The sequence below is a fragment of the Anomaloglossus baeobatrachus genome, chromosome 8, assembly GCF_048569485.1.
Source record: "Anomaloglossus baeobatrachus isolate aAnoBae1 chromosome 8, aAnoBae1.hap1, whole genome shotgun sequence".
NCBI lineage: Eukaryota > Metazoa > Chordata > Amphibia > Anura > Aromobatidae > Anomaloglossus > Anomaloglossus baeobatrachus.
The window spans coordinates 38,265,044-38,285,497 of NC_134360.1; the positions used below are offsets into that span (position 1 = coordinate 38,265,044).

The 20,454-nt window shown below is 53.6% G+C and overlaps 1 protein-coding gene across 1 annotated transcript in view; it reads left to right on the top strand.

Annotated features, from left to right (window-relative positions):
- Positions 1–20,454, top strand: part of QARS1 (glutaminyl-tRNA synthetase 1) — a 191,513-nt gene that overhangs the window by 114,558 nt on the left and 56,501 nt on the right. The window contains exon 13 of the mRNA XM_075321479.1: positions 11,452–11,560. Within this exon, the coding sequence (XP_075177594.1) occupies positions 11,452–11,560 (109 nt within the window). The remainder of the gene's footprint in view (positions 1–11,451; positions 11,561–20,454) is intronic.

Consider the following 20,454-nt stretch of genomic DNA (forward strand, 5'->3'; position numbering starts at 1 on the left):
CCTACCCGCACTGTGAGCAATGCTCGGCCCCTGTTGCACTCGCTCAGCCGGAGCCTCGGGCACTGGTGGGGCCCTCGGCTCAGGTAGAACCGCCGGCTTCCACTGTCCAGGTGGCAGGGACAGAGTTTGCAGCTTTGGCTGAGAAACTCTCTGAGTCACTTTCACAATCCATGGCTCAGTCTATGGACAGATGGTCTGCTAAGATACTAGAAGCCTTGCAGTCCAGATCGGTCCTTACACAGGCCTCGGGCACTGTGAGTTCATCGCCCCCAGGCCCCTCTCAGTCTGCGCAGCAGCGTGCTCCTGGGGTGACACCTGGGTCTCACGGGGAGGACTCAGACACGGACCGCAGTCCCAGACCGGCTAAGCGGGCTCGCTGGGAACCTTCCCCGACTTCATCACACTGTTCGGGGTCTCAGCTTGAGGACTCTCTGGAGGATGAAGCGGAGGTCGCAGCTCAGGGCTCTGACCCTGACGTTGCTCTCAATCTTGATACACCGGAAGGGGACGCCATAGTAAATGACCTTATAGCGTCCATCAACCAGGTGTTAGATCTATCTCCCCCGCCTCCTCCTGTAGAGGAGTCGGCTTCTCAGCAGGAGAAACACCAGTTCAGGTTTCCCAAACGTACACGGAGTGCGTTTTTCGATCACTCTAACTTCAGAGATGCTGTCCAGAAGCACAGAGCATTTCCGGACAAGCGTTTTTCTAAGCGTCTTAATGACACACGTTACCCCTTCCCCGCTGACGTAGTTAAGGGTTGGGCTCAATGCCCCAAGGTGGATCCTCCAGTCTCTAGACTGGCGGCTAGATCCGTAGTATCAGTGGCAGATGCTTCATCGCTTAAGGATGCCACTGACAGGCAGATAGATCTCCTGATGAAATCCATCTATGAAGCCATAGGCGCGTCCTTTGCCCCAGCCTTAGCAGCAGTGTGGGCACTCCAAGCTATCTCAGCTTGTCTGTCTGAGATTAATGCGGTCACACGTGCCTCTGCTCCGCAAGTTGCGTCTTTGACTTCTCAGGCGTCGGTATTTTCATCCTACGCCATGAATGCCGTCCTGGACTATGCGAGCCGTACAGCGGTAGCGTCCGCCAATTCGGTGGCAGTCCGCAGGGCCATGTGGCTACGCGAATGGAAGGCAGACTCTGCTTCCAAGAAGTTCCTAACCGGTTTGCCATTTTCTGGCGACCGTTTGTTTGGCGAGCAATTGGATGAAATTAGTAAGCAATCCAAGGGAAAGGACTCGTCCTTACCCCAGTCCAAACCAAACAGACCTCAGCAACGAAAAATTCAATCGAAGTTTCGGTCCTTTCGGCCCTCAGCCAAGTCCCAATCCTCCACGTCCAACAGGACTCAGAAGGGCCAGAGGAACTCTTATGCATGGCGGTCTAAGTCATGTCCTCCAAAGACCGCCGGAGGCACCGTCTCCAAGGCGGCCTCCTCATGACTTTCGGCCTCCCCAAACCACATCCTCGGTCGGTGGCAGGCTCTCCCGCTTTTGCGACGCCTGGTGGCCACATGTCCAAGACCGATGGGTGAGAGACATTCTGTCTCACGGTTACAGGATAGAGCTCAGCTCTCGTCCTCCGACTCGTTTCTTCAGAACATCTCCGCCCCCTGAGCGAGCCGATGCACTTTTTCAGGCGGTGAACACTCTGAAGACAGAAGGAGTTGTGATCACCGTTCCCCTTCAAGAACGTGGTCGCGGTTTTTACTCCAACTTGTTCGTGGTGCCAAAAAAGGACGGATCATTCCGTCCCGTTCTGGACCTCAAACTGCTCAACAGACACGTGAGAACCAGACGGTTTCGAATGGAATCTCTCCGTTCTGTCATCGCTTCGATGTCCCAAGGAGACTTCCTAGCATCAATCGACATCAGGGATGCTTATCTCCATGTGCCGATTGCACCAGAGCATCAACGCTTCCTGCGTTTCGCCATCGGGGACGAACACCTTCAGTTTGTGGCACTGCCTTTCGGCCTGGCGACAGCCCCACGGGTCTTCACCAAGGTCATGGCATCCGTGGTGGCGGTCCTACACTCTCAGGGCCACTCGGTGATCCCTTACTTAGACGATCTCCTAGTCAAGGCTCCCTCCCGGGCGGCATGCCAACACAGCCTGACCATTGCTCTGGAGACTCTCCAGAGGTTCGGGTGGATCATCAATTTCCCAAAGTCAAAATTGACACCGACCCAATCACTGACTTACCTCGGGATGGCGTTCCATACTCTCTCTGCGATAGTCAAGCTCCCGCTGGACAAACAGCGTTCGCTGCAGACAGGGGTGCACTCCCTTCTTCGGGCCCAGTCACACCCCTTGCGGCGCCTCATGCACTTCCTAGGGAAGATGGTGGCAGCAATGGAGGCAGTTCCCTTTGCGCAGTTTCATCTGCGTCCACTTCAATGGGACATTCTCCGCAAATGGGACAGGAGGTCGACGTCCCTAGACAGGAACGTCTCTTTCACTGGCAGCCAAAACCTCTCTTCAGTGGTGGCTTCTTCCCACTTCCTTGTCGAGGGGAAAATCCTTCCTGCCCCCATCCTGGGCTGTGGTCACGACGGACGCGAGCCTGTCAGGGTGGGGAGCGGTTTTTCTCCACCACAGGGCTCAGGGAACCTGGACTCCGACAGAGTCCTCCCTTCAGATCAATGTTCTGGAGATAAGGGCAGTATATCTAGCCCTAAAGGCGTTCCATCGGTGGCTGGAGGGAAGGCAGATCCGCATACAGTCGGACAACGCCACGGCGGTCGCGTACATCAACCACCAGGGCGGCACGCGCAGTCGTCAAGCCTTCCAAGAAGTTCGGCGGATTCTGCTGTGGGCGGAGGCCACAGCCTCCACCATCTCCGCAGTTCACATCCCGGGCGTAGAAAACTGGGAAGCAGACTTTCTTCAGCGCTCTATTGGGAGACCCAGACGATTGGGGTATAGCTACTGCCCTCCGGAGGCCACACAAAGCACTACACTAAAAAGTGCAAGGCCCCTCCCCCTCTGGCTATACCCCCCCGTGGTATCACGGGTTCTCCAGTTTTAGCTTTGTGTGCGAAGGAGGTCAGACATCCACGCATAGCTCCACAGATTTTAGTCAGCAGTAGCTGCTGACTATTTCGGATGGAAGAAAAGAGGGCCCATATAGGGCCCCAAGCATGCTCCCTTCTCACCCGTTGATGGTGTTGTAAGGTTGAGGTACCTATTGCTGGTACGGAGGCTGGAGCCCACATGCTGCTTTCCTTCCACATCCCCCTGAGGGGCTCTGAGGAAGTGGGATCCTGCCGGCCTCAAAGCTCTGACGCCGGGCTCCATCCACAGACCCATTTGAACCTGCTGGATACGGAGCTGGAGTACCGTTCAGGGACATGGCCCTGCACCATTACAGGTACTCTGTGTCCCCGTACACACAGGCACAGCACACTCCAGACTTGCTGGGTGTGCTAGTGCGCCGGGGACAGTAAAGTGTTACAGTCACTGCAGCTTTGCTGAGTGACTTTGTGTTTTGGGAACTACCGCGCCGGACGCTCCGGGAGCGGTGGCGCGGCTGGGACTTGTAGTTCGCCGGGGACTGGGCGCCGACCGCGCTTTTACGGCGGCGGCGCTTATAACTCCAGTCCCCGGCTTCTGCGGCCTAGTGCCGCTTCGTTCCCGCCCCCTCCCTGTCACTCAGGGAAGGGGACAGGCGCTGAGCAATCAGCAGCGCCGAGGGCTGGAGCCTTTTTACATGCTCCAGCCCTCTCACTGCACACTGTCGGACGCCGGATTCCCGCTCTGCCTTGGGGGCACGCCCACGGCCCGCCCCTACTCACACGAGCTGGGGAAGAAGCCGGCAGCCATTACTGCAGAGCTCGGACTTTCGGCACCAAGGCAGGACGGTGGCGATCATACACCCGCTTATAGGCGGGCGGTAAGAGGCACACATAGTGCTGACCACGATATAACTGCAGTGTATACATGTGTTGTTTTTAACTACATAGGTCGCTATATGCCCGCTTGGGGAGCGACACATCAGCAGCAGGAAAGCAGGTGTGCTAAAGCACAGGCTTTCTAGGCTGCTTGTTTTGCACGACTGAGGTGTTCATTTGTGTTTATGCTGATATGCTATACATTGCACTGTACAGTCGCTAGTCTTAGCTATATTCTTCTGGAATGGCTAGACTACAGCAGCAGAAAACCAAGGGTGCTGGGGCACAGGTTTTTTTCTATGCTGCTTGTATTGCATGGGCTGCAGTGTGCATTTGTACTTGTGCTTGTATGCTATACATTGCACTGTATGGTCACTCTTCTGGGCTATATTCCCCTAGATGACCAGTCTACAGCAGCAGAAGAGCAGAGGTGCCAGGGCACAGGCTTCTATGCTGCTTGGATTGCATGTGCTGCAGTGTTCATTTGTACTTGTGCTTGTATGCTATACATTGCACTGTAGGGTCACTCTTCTGGGCTATATTCCCCTAGATGACTAGTATACAGCAGCAGAAGAGCAGGGGTGCCAGGGCACAGGCTTCTATGCTGCTTGTATTGCTTGTGCTGCAGTGGTCATTTGTACTTTATGCCTGTATGCTATACATTGCAATGTACGGTCACCAATCTTGGCTATATACTTCTAGATAGCTAGTCGGCAGCGGCAAAAAAGCAACACAGATTTCAGTGCTGTTTTTACTACATGGGATGCTGTTCATGACACCGTCCCATTGTGTGCATGCTCCCCTGTAGCACGTCGTCTGCCGGGGTCTCTAGCACTTCGTCTGCCGGGGCTCTACTAGTTGTGGCCAAAGAAACCTCCTGTCAACCCTGTCCATGGACAGGGACGGAGTAGTCATAATATAGAGACTTGCACCCATGGGCAATCTACTTGACCAAAAGGCAGCTCTTCAGGGCTTTGATACTGACATCGCTCTCAATCCGGATACACCGGGTGGTAACGCCATACGGAATGATCCTATACCGTCCATCAATGGAAGGTTGGATCTTTCTCCCTCAGCTCCCCCAGTGGAGATAGGAGACGAACAGGAGAAGTTCCTTTTCAGTGTCTCACGCAGATATTGAGTATTTTTCTGGCCACGCTGACTTCAGAGAAGCAGTCCAGGAACACCACGCTTACCAGATAAGCGTCTTCTCCAAACGTTTTTAGGATACACGTTATCCCTTTTTTCCCCTGACGTGGTCAGCGCTGGACCCAGGGTCCAAAGGTGGATTCTCCAATCTCCAGGCTTGCATATAGAGCCATAGTTGCACTGGAGATGGGGCTTCACTTCAAGATGCCATTCACAGACAGATGGACTCTGGTTGAAATCTGTCTAGGAGGCTATCGGCGTGTCGGTTGCTCCGGCATCCACAGCCGTATTGGCAACCTAACCTTTTCTGCTGTTCTTGCGCAGCTGACCTTGAGCAGGGACATCTGTACCGCAGAGGCGTCCGTAACCCCGCAATGTCTGCACTGCGACTTACCCTGTTAATACTGTCCTAAAAGTACAGTCGAGGTTTCGGTCCTTCCCAAGCTCCGGCAGGTCCCAATTGTCCTCGTGCAAAAGGGCTACAAAACCTCAGACGGGCTCAGATTCCGACCGGGCTCAATCTCGCCCAAGGAAGGCAGTCGGAGGAACCGCTACCAAGGCGGTCTCCTCAGGACTCTCAGCTCTCTCTCTCTCTCTCCGCATCCGCGGTTGATGGCAGACTCCCCCGCCTTTGGCGACATTTAGCTGCCACAGGTCACAGACCGGTGGGTGACGGACATTGTGCTCACGTGCACAGGACAGTGTTCTGTTCTCGTCCTCCGACTCCATTCTTCAGAACGGCCCCACCTCTCCACCGAGCAGATGCCCTGCTGCAGGCGGTGGACGCTCTAAGAGCAGAAGGAGTGGTAATCCCTGTCCCCCCTCAGGAACGAGGGCGAGGGTTTGTACTCCAATCTCTTTGTGGCTCCAAAAATGGACGGTTCCTTCCGTCCTGTTCTGGTTCTGAAACTGCTCAACGAGCATGCGAACGCCAGGCGGTTCCGGATGGGATCCCTCCGATCCGTCATTGCCTCAATGTCTCGAGGAGACTTCCTTGCCTCAACAGACATCAAAGATGCCTATCTCCACGTGCCAATTGCTACGGAGCACCAACGTTTTCTACGTTTTGTGATAGGAGACGAACATCTTCTGTTCGTAGCTCTGCCATTCAGTCTGGCGACAGCCCCACGGGTGGGCACCAAGGTCATGGCAGCGGTGGTAGCAGTCTTGCACTCTCACGGACACCCGGTGATTCCGTACTTGGACGATCTACTCGTCAAAGCAACCTCCCTCGAGGCATGCCAACGCAGCCTGAATGTTACGCTGGAGACTCTCCAGACTTTCGGGTGGATCATCAAGTTGGCAAGGTCAAATCTGTCTCCGACTCAATCACTAACGTATCTCGGCATGGAGTTTCATACTCTATCAGCCATAGTGAAGCTTCCGCTGAACCAGCAGCGTTCACTGCGGACAGAGGTGCAGTCTCTCCTTCAAGGCCAGTCGCACCCCTTAAGGCGCCTCATGCACTTCCTAAGGAAGATGGTGGCAGCCATTGAGGCAGTTCTCTTTGCGCAGTTTCATCTGCGCCAACGGCAATGGGACATTCTCCGCCAATGGGATGGGCAGTCAACCTCCCTGGACGGGAAGTCTCCCTTTCCCTGACGGCCGAGGACTCTCTGCAATAGTGGCTTATTCCCACCTCATTGCCATAGCCCCCATCCTGGGCAGTGGTCACGACAGATACGAGTCTGTCAGGGTGGGGAGCAGTTTGTCTCCGCCACATGGCTCAGGGGACGTGGACTCAGCAGGAGTCCACCCTTCAGTTCGATGTGCTGGAAATCGGGGCAGGGTATCTTACCCTATTAGCTTTCCAAAAGTGGCTAGAAGGGAGCAGATCCGAATCCAGTCGGACATCTCCACAGCGGTGGCATACATCAACCACCAAGGAGGGACACGCAGTCAGCAGCCTTCCAGGAAGTCCGGCGAATCCTCATGTGGGTGGAGGACACAGCATCCACCATATCCGCAGTTCACATCCCGGGCGTAGAAAACTGGGAAGCAGACTTCCTCAGTCGCCAGGGCATGGACGCGGGGGAATGGTCCCTTCACCCGGACGTGTTTCAGGAAATCTGTTGCCGCTGGGGGGGGCCGGACGTCGACCTAATGGCGTCTCGGCACACCAACAAGGTCCCGGCATTTATGGCACGATCGCGCGATCACAGAGCTCTGGCGGCAGACGCCTTAGTGCAAGATTGGTCGCAGTTCCGGCTCACATATGTGTTTCCACCTCTGGCACTCTTGCCCAGAGTACTGCGCAAAAATCAGATCCGATTGCAGCCGCGTCATACTCGTCGCACCAGACTGGCCGAGGAGATCGTGGTACCCGGATCTGTGGCATCTCACGGTCGGCCGACCGGGGTCACTACCAGACCGACCAGACTTACTGTCTCGAGGGCCGTTTTCTCCATCGGAATTCTGCGGCCCTGAACCTGACTGTGTGGCTTGTGTGTCCTGGATCCTAGCGTCTTCAGGATTATCCCAAGGGGTCGTTGCCACCATGAGACAGGCTAGGAAGCCCACGTCTGCTAAGATCTACCACAGAACGTGGAAGATTTTCTTAATCTGGTGCTCTACTCAGGGAGTGTCTCCCTGGCCATTTGCATTGCCTATCTTTCTTTCCTTCCTACAATAGGAGTTAGAAAAGGGCTTGTCGCTAGACTCCCTCAAAGGGCAAGTCTCAGCACTATCCGAGTTTTTTCAGAAGCGTCTAGCACGTCTTTCTAAGGTGCGCACGTTCCCGCAGGGGGTTTGTCATATCGTACCCCCGTACAAGCGGCCGTTGGATCCATGGGATCTGAACAGGGTTCTAGTTGCTCTCCAGAAGCCGCCTTTCGAGCCTCTGAAGGAAGTTTCCTTTTCTCGCCTGTCACAGAAGGTGGCGTTTCTCGTTGCGATCACATCGCTTCGGCGAGTGTCTGAGCTGGCAGCTCTGTCATCCAAGGCTCCCTTCCTGGTGTTTCACCAGGACAAGGTAGTGCTGCGCATCATTCCGGAGTTTCTCCCTAAGGTAGTATCCTCGTTTCATCTTAATCAGGATATCTCCTTACCGTCCTTTTGCACTCATCCGGTTCACCGGTATGAGAATGATTTACGTTTGCTAGATCTGGTGAGAGCACTCAGAATCTACATTTCCCGCACGGCGCCCGTACGCCGTTCCGATGCCCTTGTCGCTGGTACGCGCAAGAGGTTGCAGGCTTCTAAAGCCACCCTGGCTCGATGGATCAAAGAACCAATTCTGGAAGCCTACCGTTTTGCAGGGCTTCCGGTTCTTTCAGGGCTGAAAGCCCATTCAACCAGAGCCGTGAGTGCGTCCTGGGCGCTACGACACCAGGCTTCGGCTCAACAGGTGTGCCAGGCAGCTACCTGGTCGAGTCTGCACACTTTCACCAAACATTATCAGGTGCATACCTATGCTTCGGCGGATGCCAGCTTAGGTAGAAGAGTCCTGCAGGCGGCAGTGACATCCCCGTAGGGGAGGGCTGTTTTGCAGCTCTAACATGAGGTATCTCTTTACCCACCCAGGGACAGCTTTTGGACGTCCCAATCGTCTGGGTCTCCCAATAGAGCGCTGAAGAAAAAGGGAATTTTGTTACTTACCGTAAATTCCTTTTCTTCTAGCTCTTATTGGGAGACCCAGCACCCGCCCTGTTGTCCTTCGGGATTTCTTGGTTGTTTGCGGGTACACATGTTGTTCATGTTGAACGGTTTTTCAGTTCTCCGACGTTATTCGGAGTTAATTTGTTTAAACCAGTTATTGGCTTCCTCCTTCTTGCTTTGGCACTAAAACTGGAGAACCCGTGATACCACGGGGGGGTATAGCCAGAGGGGGAGGGGCCTTGCACTTTTTAGTGTAGTGCTTTGTGTGGCCTCCGGAGGGCAGTAGCTATACCCCAATCGTCTGGGTCTCCCAATAAGAGCTAGAAGAAAAGGAATTTACGGTAAGTAACAAAATTCCCTTCTTCTCAGTCGCCAGGGCATGGACGCAGGGGAATGGTCTCTTCACCCGGACGTGTTTCAAGAGATCTGTTGCCGCTGGGGAACGCCGGACGTCGACCTCATGGCGTCTCGGCACAACAACAAAGTCCTGGCATTCATGGCACGGTCTCAAGATCACAGAGCTCTGGCGGCGGACGCATTAGTTCAGGATTGGTCGCAGTTTCGACTGCCTTATGTATTTCCTCCTCTGGCACTGCTGCCCAGAGTGTTACGCAAGATCAGGTCCGACTGCCGCCGCGCCATCCTCGTCGCTCCAGACTGGCCGAGGAGGTCGTGGTACCCGGATCTGTGGCACCCACCGTGGGCACTCCCAGACCGACCAGACTTGCTGTCTCAAGGGCCATTTTTCCATCTGAACTCTGCGGCCCTCAACCTGACTGTGTGGCCATTGAGTCCTGGCTCCTAGCGTCCTCAGGGTTATCTCAAGATGTCATTGCCACTATGAGACAGGCCAGGAAACCAACGTCCGCCAAGATCTATCACAGGACTTGGAGGATCTTCTTATCCTGGTGCTCTGATCAGGGTTTTACCCCCTGGCCGTTTGCCTTGCCCACTTTTCTTTCTTTTCATCTCAATCAGGATATCTCCTTACCTTCATTTTGCCCTCATCCAGTTCACCAATGTGAAAAGGATTTGCACTTGTTAGATCTAGTGAGAGCACTCCGGCTCTATATTTCTCACACGGCGCCCCTGCGCCGTTCTGATGCGCTGTTTGTCCTTGTCGCTGGCCAGCGTAAGGGGTCGCAGGCTTCCAAGTCAACCTTGGCTCGGTGGATCAAGGAACCGATTCTTGAAGCCTACCGTTCTTCTGGGCTTACGATTCCTTCAGGGCTGAAAGCCCATTCTACCAGAGCCGTGGGTGCATCCTGGGCATTGCGGCACCAGGCTACGGCTCAGCAGGTGTGTCAGGCGGCTACCTGGTCGAGTCTGCACACTTTCACGAAACACTATCAGGTGCATGCCTATGCTTCGGCAGATGCCAGCCTAGGTAGGCGAGTCCTTCAGGCGGCGGTTGCCCACCTGTAACAGGGGGCCGTTTTTTCGGCTCTTTTTATCGAGGTATTCTTTTACCCACCCAGGGACTGCTTTTGGACGTCCCAATTGTCTGGGTCTCCCAATGGAGCGACAAAGAAGAAGGGAATTTTGTTTACTTACCGTAAATTCCTTTTCTTCTAGCTCCTATTGGGAGACCCAGCACCCGCCCCTGTTCCCTTCGGGCTGTTGTTCTTTTGTGTACACATGTTGTTCATGTTGAATTGTTCTTTTGGTTCTTCGGATTGAATTTGCCTTAGACCAATTTATAAGTTTCCTCCTTCCTGCTTTTGCACCAAAACTGAGGAGCCCGTGATGCACGGGAGGGTGTATAGGCAGAGGGGAGGGGTTACACTTTTTAAAGTGTAATACTTTGTGTGGCCTCCGGAGGCAGAAGCTATACACCCAATTGTCTGGGTCTCCCAATAGGAGCTAGAAGAAAAGCAATTTACGGTAAGTAAACAAAATTCCCTTCTTTGACACTACGCCGTTTACCAATCAGATTAATTGATTTCATATTTTGATCGGGCATTTCTGAACGCGGCGATACCAAATATGTGTATATTTATTTATTTTTTAACCTTTTAATTTTCAATGGGGTGAAAGGGGGGTGATTTTAACTTTAGGTTTTTTTTTTTTTTAAAACTTTTTTTTTTTTTTTTTTTTTTACTTTTACTAGTCCCCCTAGGGGGCTATAGCGATCAGCAATCCGATCGCTCTGATCACAGTTACACAGCTATAAACTGCAGATACGGTCACTTCCTGTTTCATTCGGCTCCGGGCCGGGTGAAAACGAAAGTGAAACGTCATAGCTGCAGGCGTCATCACATGACCCTGTGCTACCATGGCAACCATCGAAAGTAACATGATCACGCACGTGACTTCTGGTGGGGACGGCGGTAAGTAAAAATCATGGCCGCGCGCATATAGATCTCGCTGCCAGACTTGGGCAGCGAGATTTAAGGGGTTAAATGTTGCGAGTGGAAGCGATTCCACTCGCAACATGCAGGCACACATGTCAGCTGTTGAAAACAGCTGATATGTGTGCCGACCGCCGGCGCCTGCCCGAGGCAGGGGGCGGGGCTTAACGTGACACGCTCCATGACGGATATATCTGTCCAATGTCGTGAAGGGGTTAAAAAAAAAAAACCAAAAAAACCCCAACAACTTTTTTTTTTTTCTTTTTCTTTATCAGCCATTTCAGGCTGACTAATACGATGTCAAAAAATCACCATAATTGTCACTTTATTTAAAGGTCTCAACTTCCATTCCTGCAGAAAACTGTTTCCCTATGTGCAAGTAGTAGTAATGTCCATAGAATGTGGTGTCATAGCCAAAAAGATTAGTAAATGATTTTTTTTTTTCTTAATAAAAGGGGCCACGCTTATGCATGCCACCAAAAAGTGGATGAAATTAAAGGGCACAATCCACCTCCTTCACCCTGGAGAGATCGACCAGTTGAGGAATCACTGCTGCTTTTTGAAGTAAGTGTTGTTTTGTGGATTTTTTTTTTTGTTTTAAAGGAGTATTTCTATGACAAGTTGTACATATTCTCCAAGAGGGTCATATCTGCACCGAGCTCAGATTATTGGGTGCTTTGCTGTCAACTATAGTCAGCCCTGCAGATAATAGCAGATGCTGGCAGCAGCGGTGAAGATTCAGCACTTTTCTTCGGCGCTCCATTGGGAGACCCAGACGATTGGGGTGTATAGCTACTGCCTCCGGAGGCCACACAAAGTATTACACTAAAAAGTGTAAGGCCCCTCCCCTTCTGCATATACACCCCCCGTGGATCACGGGCTGCTTCAGTTTTATGCTTTGTGCGAAGGAGGTCAGACATCCACTCATAGCTCCACTGTTTTAGTCAGCAGCAGCTGCTGACTATGTCGGATGGAAGAAAAGAGGGCCCATACTAGGGCCCCCAGCATGCTCCCTTCTCACCCCACTTTTGTCGGGTGTTTAAGGTTGAGGTACCCATTGCGGGTACGGAGGCTGGAGCCCACATGCTGTTTTCCTTCCCCATCCCCCCTCGGGGCTCTGGGTGAAGTGGGATCTTACCGGTCTCCAGGCACTGAGACCGGGCTCCATCCACAGACCCGGAGATCCTGCTGGATATGGAGCTGGGTATCGTCAGGGACAGGGCCCTGCTACATTAAGGTACTCTGTGTCCCCGTACACATCGCGCACACACACACCAGCATTGCTGGGAGTGCTAGTGCGCCGGGGACAACAGCGCGGAGCGCTTGTGCTATTATTCACTGCAGCTTAGCTGAGTGAATTTATGTGTTAGAAACTGCCGCGCCGGCCGCTGCGGGGTGTTTTACACTGTGGCGCGGCTGGGACTTGTGGTGCGCCGGGGACTTCCGCGCTGGCCGTGCACATAGGACGGCCGCGCTTATTACTCGAGTCCCCGGCTTTGCGGCCTAGTTTTCGCTTCGTTCCCGCCCCCAGCCCTGCCAGTCAGGGGAGGGGCGGGACGCTGTACAGAAAGTCAGCGCCGAGAGCTGGAGTCTGCTTTGCATTCTCCAGCCCCCTTCACTGGACAGAGTGGGACGCCAGTTTCCCGCTCTTGTCTGGGGCAAGCCCACGGCCCGCCCCTCTTCACAAGACGCCGGCAGCCATTCCTGCACGCAGTCTGGGCTGGAGAAGGGAGACAAGCTCTGGGCAACCAGTTACAGGATCGGGCGACCACACACCCGCCTTTGGGCGGGCGGTAAGCAGCACCTGAAGTGCTGACCCCACTAATGCCATTGTACTTTATGCCTAGATGGCTAGACTACAGCAGCAAAAAGCAAGGGTGCTAAGGCACAGGCTTTCTAGGCTGCTTGTATTGCATGTGCTGAAGTGTTCATTTGTACTTTATGCTGGTATGCTATACACTGCACTGTACGGTCGCTATTCTTGGCTATATACTCCTAGATGGCTGGACAACAGCAGCAAAAAAAGCAAGGGTGCTAAGGCACAGGCTTTCTATGCTGCTTGTATTGCATGTGCTGAAGTGTTCATTTGTACTTTCTGCTTGTATGCTATACATTGCACTGTACGGTCGCTATTCTTGGCTATATGCTTCTAGATGGCTAGACAACAGCAGCAAAAAAGAAAGGGTGCCAAGGCACAGGCTTTCTATGCTGCTTGTACTGCACGTGATACTGTTCCACACGGCAGGCTCCACTGTCCCCATTGTGTGCAATGCTCCCCCGTAGCATTTGGTCAGCCGGGGTCTCTGCTAGAGGTGGCTAAAGGAGCCACCTGTGAACCCTGTCCAGGGACAGGGACGGAGTTGCAGTTTCGGCTGATAGGTCTGTGACTGTGACTAACATCTTAGAGACTTTGCAGTCCAGACGGACCATGGGCAATGTTGATACGCCCTCATTTGGAACAAATCAGTGCTCCGGGGGGGGTCCCATGCATCCCAGGGCGCAGGCTCTGACACGGACGACAGTCCCAGACAGCCTAAGCGAGCTCGCTGGGAGCGGCACTCGGCTTCATCACTGGTTAGGGTCCCAGCGGGACTCTCTGTATGATGAGGCAGACGTAGCTGATCAGGACTCTGCTCCTGAGACCGCTCTCAATCCGGATACTCCGGATGGTGACGCCATAGTGAATGATCTTCTAGCGTCCATCAAGGGAATGTTGGATATTTCTCCCTCAGCTCCTCCGGTGGAGGACTCAGCCTCACAGCAGGAGAAATCCCTTTTCAGTATCTCAAACGTATATTGAGTACTTTTCTGGCCACTCTGACTTCAGAGAAGCAATCCGGAAACACCACACTTATCCAGATAAGCGTTCTCCAATCGTATTAAGGATACACGTTATCCTTTTTTCTCCCTGACGTGGTCAAGCGCTGGACCCAGTGTCCAAAGGTGGATTCCCCTATCTCCAGGCTTGCGGCTAGATCCATAGTTGCAGTGGAAGATGGGACTTCACTTAAAGATGCCATTGACAGACAGATGGTCCTCTGGTTGAATTCTGTCTATGAAGCTATCGGCGTGTCGGTTGCTCCGGCATTCGCAGCCGTATGGGCATTCCAAGCTTTTTCAGCTGGTCTTGCGCACGTGGACACTGTCACATGTACATCTGTGCCGCAGATGGCGTCCTTAACCTCGCAATGTCTGCATTGCGACTTACGCTATTAATGCTGTCCTGCACTCTACGAGCCGTACGTCAGTGGCGTCCGCCAACTCCGTGGTTTTACGCAGAGCCTTGTGGTTGAGGGAATGGAAAGCAGATTCTGCTTCCAAAAAAGTGCTTAACCAGTTTGCCGTTATCTGGTGACAGACTGTTTAGTGAGCGATTGGATGAAATCATTAAACAGTCCAAGGGTAAGGACTCTTCCTTACACCAGCCCAGATCAAACAACAAGAGGAAGGGACAGTCGAGGTTTCGGTCCTTCCCAGGCTCGGGCAGGTCCCAATTGTCCTCGTCCAAAAGGACTGAAAAGGCTCAGAGAGGCGCAGATTCCTGGCAGGCTCAATCACGCCCAAGGAAGGCAGCCGGAGGAACCGCTACCAAGGCGGTTTCCTCATGACGTTCAACTCTCTCTCTCCGCATCCGCGGTCGGTGGCAGACTCTCCCGCTTTGGCGACATTTAGCTGCCACAGGTCAAAGACCGGTGGGTGAGAGACATTTCTTCAGCGCTCTATTGGGAGACCCAGACGATTGGGGTATAGCTACTGCCCTCTGGAGGCCACACAAAGCACTACATTAAAAGTGCAAGGCCCCTCCCCCTCTGGCTATACCCCCCCCCCGTGGTATCACGGGTTCTCCAGTTTTAGCTTTGTGTGCGAAGGAGGTCAGACATTCCATGCATAGCTCCACAGATTTTAGTCAGCAGTAGCTGCTGACTATTTCGGATGGAAGAAAAGAGGACACATATAGTGTCCCCAGCATGCTCCCTTCTCACCCCTGGATGGTGTTGTAAGGTTGAGGTACCTATTGCTGGTACAGGGCTGGAGCCTGACATGCTGTTTTCCTTCCACATCCCCTGGTAGGGCTCTGTGGAAGTGGGATCCTGCCGGCCTCTCAGCTCTGACGCCGGGCTCCATCCACAGACCCATTAGAACCTGATGGAGACGGAGCAGGAGTACGATCAGGGACACGCGCCCCAAGAAAGCAAATGGAGGTACCACTTCCAAAGCGGCTACCTCATGACTTCCAGCCCCCTCCCTCCGCATCGCCGGTCGGGGGCAGGCTCTCCCGCTTTTCCGGCATTTGGATGTCACAGGTCAAAGACCGGTGGGTGACGGACATTTTGTCTCGCGGGTACAGAATCGAGTTCAATTCTCGTCCTCCAGCTCGGTTCTTCAGAACCTCCCCACATCCAGACCGAGCAGATGCTCTGCTGCAGGCGGTGGACTCCCTAAGAGCGGAAGGAGTGGTGATCCCAGTCCCTCCTCAGGAACAAGGGCAAGGGTTTTACTCCAATCTCTTTGTGGTTCCAAAAAAGGACGGCTCGTTCCGTCCTGTTCTGGACCTAAAACGGCTCAACAAACATGTGCACGCCAGGAAGTTCCGGATGGAAACCCTGCGTTCTGTCATTGCCTCAATGTCCAGAGGAGACTTCCTTGCCTCAATAGACATCAAAGATGCTTATCTCCACGTGCCAATTGCTACAGAACATCAACGTTTTCTACGTTTTGTGATAGGAGACGACCATTTTCAGTTCGTAGCTCTGCCATTTGGTCTGGCGACAGCCCCACGGGTCTTCACCAAGGTCATGGCGGCGGTGGTAGCAGTCTTGCACTCTCAGGGACACTCGGTGATCCCTTACCTAGACGATTTATTGGTCAAAGCTCCCTCTCAAGAGGCATGTCAGCGCAGCCTGAATGCTACGCTGGAGACCCTACAGTCTTTCGGATGGATCATCAACTTTCCAAAGTCGATCCTATCACCGACTCAATCACTAACGTATCTTGGCATGGAGTTTCATACTCTAGCAGCGATAGTGAAGCTTCCGCTGAACAAGCAGCGGTCACTACAGACAGGGGTGCAATCTCTTCTGCAGGGCCAGTTGCATCCCTTGCGGCGCCTCATGCATTTCCTAGGGAAGATGGTGGCAGCCATGGAAGCAGTTCCCTTTGCGCAGTTTCATCTGCGCCCACTTCAATGGGACATTCTCCGCCAATGGGACGGGAAGTCAACGTCCCTGGACAGGAAAGTCCCGCTTTCCCAGACGGCCAAGGACTCCCTACAATGGTGGCTCCTTCCCACCTCATTGTCTCAGGGAAGATCCTTCCTGCCCCCATCCTGGGCAGTAGTCACGACAGATGCGAGTCTGTCAGGGTGGGGAGCAGTATTTATCCACCACAGGGCTCAGGGGACGTGGACTCCGCAGGAGTCCACCCTTCAGATCAATGTTCTGGAGATCAGAGCAGTGTATCTTGCTCTACTGGCCTTCCAACAGTGGCTGGAAGGAAAGCAGATCCGAATCCAATCGGACAACTCCACAGCGGTGGCATACATCAACCACCAAGGAGGGACGCGCAGTCGGCAAGCCTTCCAAGAAGTCCGGCGCATTCTAACGTGGGTGGAGGACAGAGCATCCACCATATCCGCGGTTCACATCCCAGGCGTAGAAAACTGGGAAGCAGACTTCCTCAGTCGCCAGGGCATGGACGCAGGGGAATGGTCCCTTCACCCGGACGTGTTTCAGGAAATCTGTCGCCGCTGGGGAGTGCCGGACGTCGACCTAATGGCATCCCGGCACAACAACAAGGTCCCGGCATTCATGGCGAGGTCGCGCGATCAAAGAGCTCTGGCGGCAGACGCCTTGGTTCAAGATTGGTCGCAGTTTCAGCTCCCATACGTGTTTCCGCCTCTGGCGCTCTTGCCCAGAGTGCTACGCAAGATCAGATCCGAGTGCAGCCGCATCATACTCGTCGCTCCAGACTGGCCGAGGAGGTCGTGGTATCCGGATCTGTGGCATCTCACGATCGGTCGACCGTGGTCACTGCCAGACCGACCAGACTTACTGTCCCAAGGGCCGTTTTTCCATCAGAATTCTGCGGCCCTGAACCTGACTGTGTGGCCATTGAGTCCTGGATCCTAGCATCTGCAGGATTATCTCAAGGAGTCGTTGCCACAATGAGACAAGCTAGAAAGTCGAATTCGGCTAAGATCTACCACAGAACGTGGAAGATTTTCTTATCCTGGTGCTCTGCTCAGGGAGTGTCTCCCTGGCCATTTGCATTGCCCAAGTTTCTTTCCTTCCTGCAATCGGGGTTAGAAAAGGGCTTGTCGCTCAGCTCCCTTAAAGGGCAAGTTTCGGCACTATCCGTGTTTTTTCAGAAGCGTCTAGCACGTCTTTCTAAGGTGCGCACGTTCCTGCAGGGGGTCTGTCATATTGTGCCCCCGTACAAGCGGCCGTTAGATCCATGGGATCTGAACAGGGTACTAGTTGCTCTCCAGAAGCCGCCCTTCGAGCCTCTGAAGGAAGTTTCCTTTTCTCGGCTGTCACAGAAAGTGGCGTTTCTTGTTGCGATCACATCGCTTCGGCGAGTGTCTGAGCTGGCAGCTCTGTCATCCAAGGCTCCCTTCCTGGTGTTCCACCAGGACAAGGTAGTGCTGCGCCCTATTCCGGAGTTTCTCCCTAAGGTCGTATCCTCTTTTCATCTTAATCAGGATATATCCTTGCCTTCTTTTTGTCCTCATCCGGTTCACCGGTATGAAAAGGACTTACGTTTGCTAGATCTGGTGAGAGCACTCAGAATCTACATTTCCCGCACGGCGCCCATGCGCCGTGCCGATGCACTTTTTGTCCTTGTCGCTGGTCCGCGCAAGGGGTTGCAGGCTTCTAAAGCCACCCTGGCTCGATGGATCAAAGAACTAATTCTAGAGGCCTACCGTTCTGCGGGGCTTCCGGTTCCTTCAGGGCTAAAAGCCCACTCAACCAGAGCCGTGGGTGCGTCCTGGGCATTACGTCACCAGGCTTCGGCTCAACAGGTGTGCCAGGCAGCTACCTGGTCCAGTCTGCACACTTTCACCAAGCATTATCAGGTGCATACCTATGCTTCGGCGGATGCCAGCTTAGGTAGAAGAGTCCTGCAGGCGGCAGTGACACCCCCGTAGGGGAGGGCTGTTTTGCAGCTCTAACATGAGGTATTTCTTTACCCACCCAGGGACAGCTTTTGGACGTCCCAATCGTCTGGGTCTCCCAATAGAGCGCTGAAGAAGAAGGGAATTTTGTTACTTACCGTAAATTCCTTTTCTTCTAGCTCTTATTGGGAGACCCAGCACCCGCCCTGTTGTCCTTCGGGATGTTTTTTTGTTGTTTGCGGGTACACATGTTGTTCATGTTGAACGGTTTTTCAGTTCTCCGATGTTATTCGGAGTTAATTTGTTTAAACCAGTTATTGGCTTCCTCCTTCTTGCTTTGGCACTAAAACTGGAGAACCCGTGATACCACGGGGGGGGTATAGCCAGAGGGGGAGGGGCCTTGCACTTTTAATGTAGTGCTTTGTGTGGCCTCCAGAGGGCAGTAGCTATACCCCAATCGTCTGGGTCTCCCAATAAGAGCTAGAAGAAAAGGAATTTACGGTAAGTAACAAAATTCCCTTCTTTGTCTCACGTGTACAGGATAGAGTTCTGTTCTCGTCCTCCGACTAGATTTTCAGAACTTCCTCACCTCCCGACCGAGCCGATGCTCTTCTGCAGGCAGAAGGAGTGGTAATCCCTGTTCCTCCTCAGGAACAAGATACGGTTTTTACTCCAATCTGGTTGTGGTACCAAAAAACGACGGCTCTTCCGTTCCGTTTTGGACCTAAACCTGCTCAACAAGCACGTGAAAACCAGGCGGTTCCGGATGGAATCCCTCCGCTCCGTCATTGCCTCCATATCTCAAGGAGATTTCCTAGCGTCAATAGACATCAGGATGCTTATCTCCACGTGCCGATTGCTCCAGAGCACCGGTGTTGGCTACGATTCGTTATTGAAGACGAGCATCTTCAGTTCGTAGCCCTGCCCTTCGGTCTGGCGACAGCCCCACGGCTTTTCACCAAGTTCATGGCAGCAGTGGGAGTAGTCCTGCACTCTCAGGGTCACTCTGTGATCCCTTACTTGGACGATCTACTTGTCAAGGCACCCTCTCAAGAGGCATGCCAACACAGCCTGAACGTGGCGCTGGAGACTCTCCAGAGTTTCGGGTGGATCAGAAACTTTTCAAAGTTAAATCTGACACCGACCCAATCGCTGACATATCTTGGCATGGAGCTTCACACTCTCTCAGCGATAGTGCAGCTCCCGCTGGACATACAGCGTTCACTACAGACGGGGGTGCAGTCTCTCCTTCAAGGCCAGTCACACCCCTTAAGACGCCTCATGCAGAGGCAGTCCTTTTCGCGCAGTTTCATCTGCGTCCACTTCTATAGGACATTCTTCGCCAATGGGATGGGAAGTCAACGTCCCTAGACAGGAACGTACCCCTTTCTCAGACGGGCAAGGACTCTCTTCAGAGGAGTCCACCCTTCAGATCAATGTTCTGGAAATCTGGGCAGGGTATCTTGCCCTGCAAGCCTTCCAGCAGAGGCTGGAAGGCAAACAGATCCGAATTCAGTCGGACGACTTCGCAGCGGTGGCATACATCAACCACCAAGGCGGAACACGCAGTCGGCAAGCCTCCCAGGAAGTCCGGCGGATTCTGATGTGGGTGGAAGACAGAGCATACACCATATCCGCAGTTCACATCCCGGGCGTAGAAAACTGGGAAGCAGACTTCCTCAGTCGCCAGGGCATGGACGCAGGGGAATGGTCTCTGCACCCGGACGGGTCTCAAGAAATCTGTAGCCGCTGGGGGAGGCCGGACGTCGCCCTAATGGCGTCTCGGCACAACAACAAGGGCCCGATTTTCATGGCGCGGTCTCACGATCAAAGAGCTCTGGCGGCAGGCGCCTTAGTTCAGGATTGGTCGCAGTTCCAGCTACCCTATGTGTTTCCCCCTCTGACACTGTTGCCCAGAGGGCTACGCAAGATCAGCTCCGATTGCCGCCGCGCCATCCTCGTCGCCCCAGACTGGCCGAGGAGGTCGTGGTACCTGCATCTGTGGCATCTCACGGTCGGCCAACCGTGGGCACTACCAGACCGGCCAGACTTACTGTCCCAAGGGCCGTTTTTTCCATCTGAATTCTACAGCCCTGAACCTGACTGGTGGCCATTGAGTCCTGGATCCTAGCGTCTTCAGGATTATCTCAAGACGTCATTGTCACCATGAGACGGGCTAGGAAGCCGACGTCTGCCGAGATCCACCACAAGACGTGGAAGATATTCTTATCTTAGTGCTCTGCTCAGGGAGTGTCTCCCTGGACATTTGCATTGCCTACTTTTCCTTCCTTCCTGCAATCTGGTTTGGGAAAAGGTTTGTCGCTCGGCTCCCTTAACGGACGAG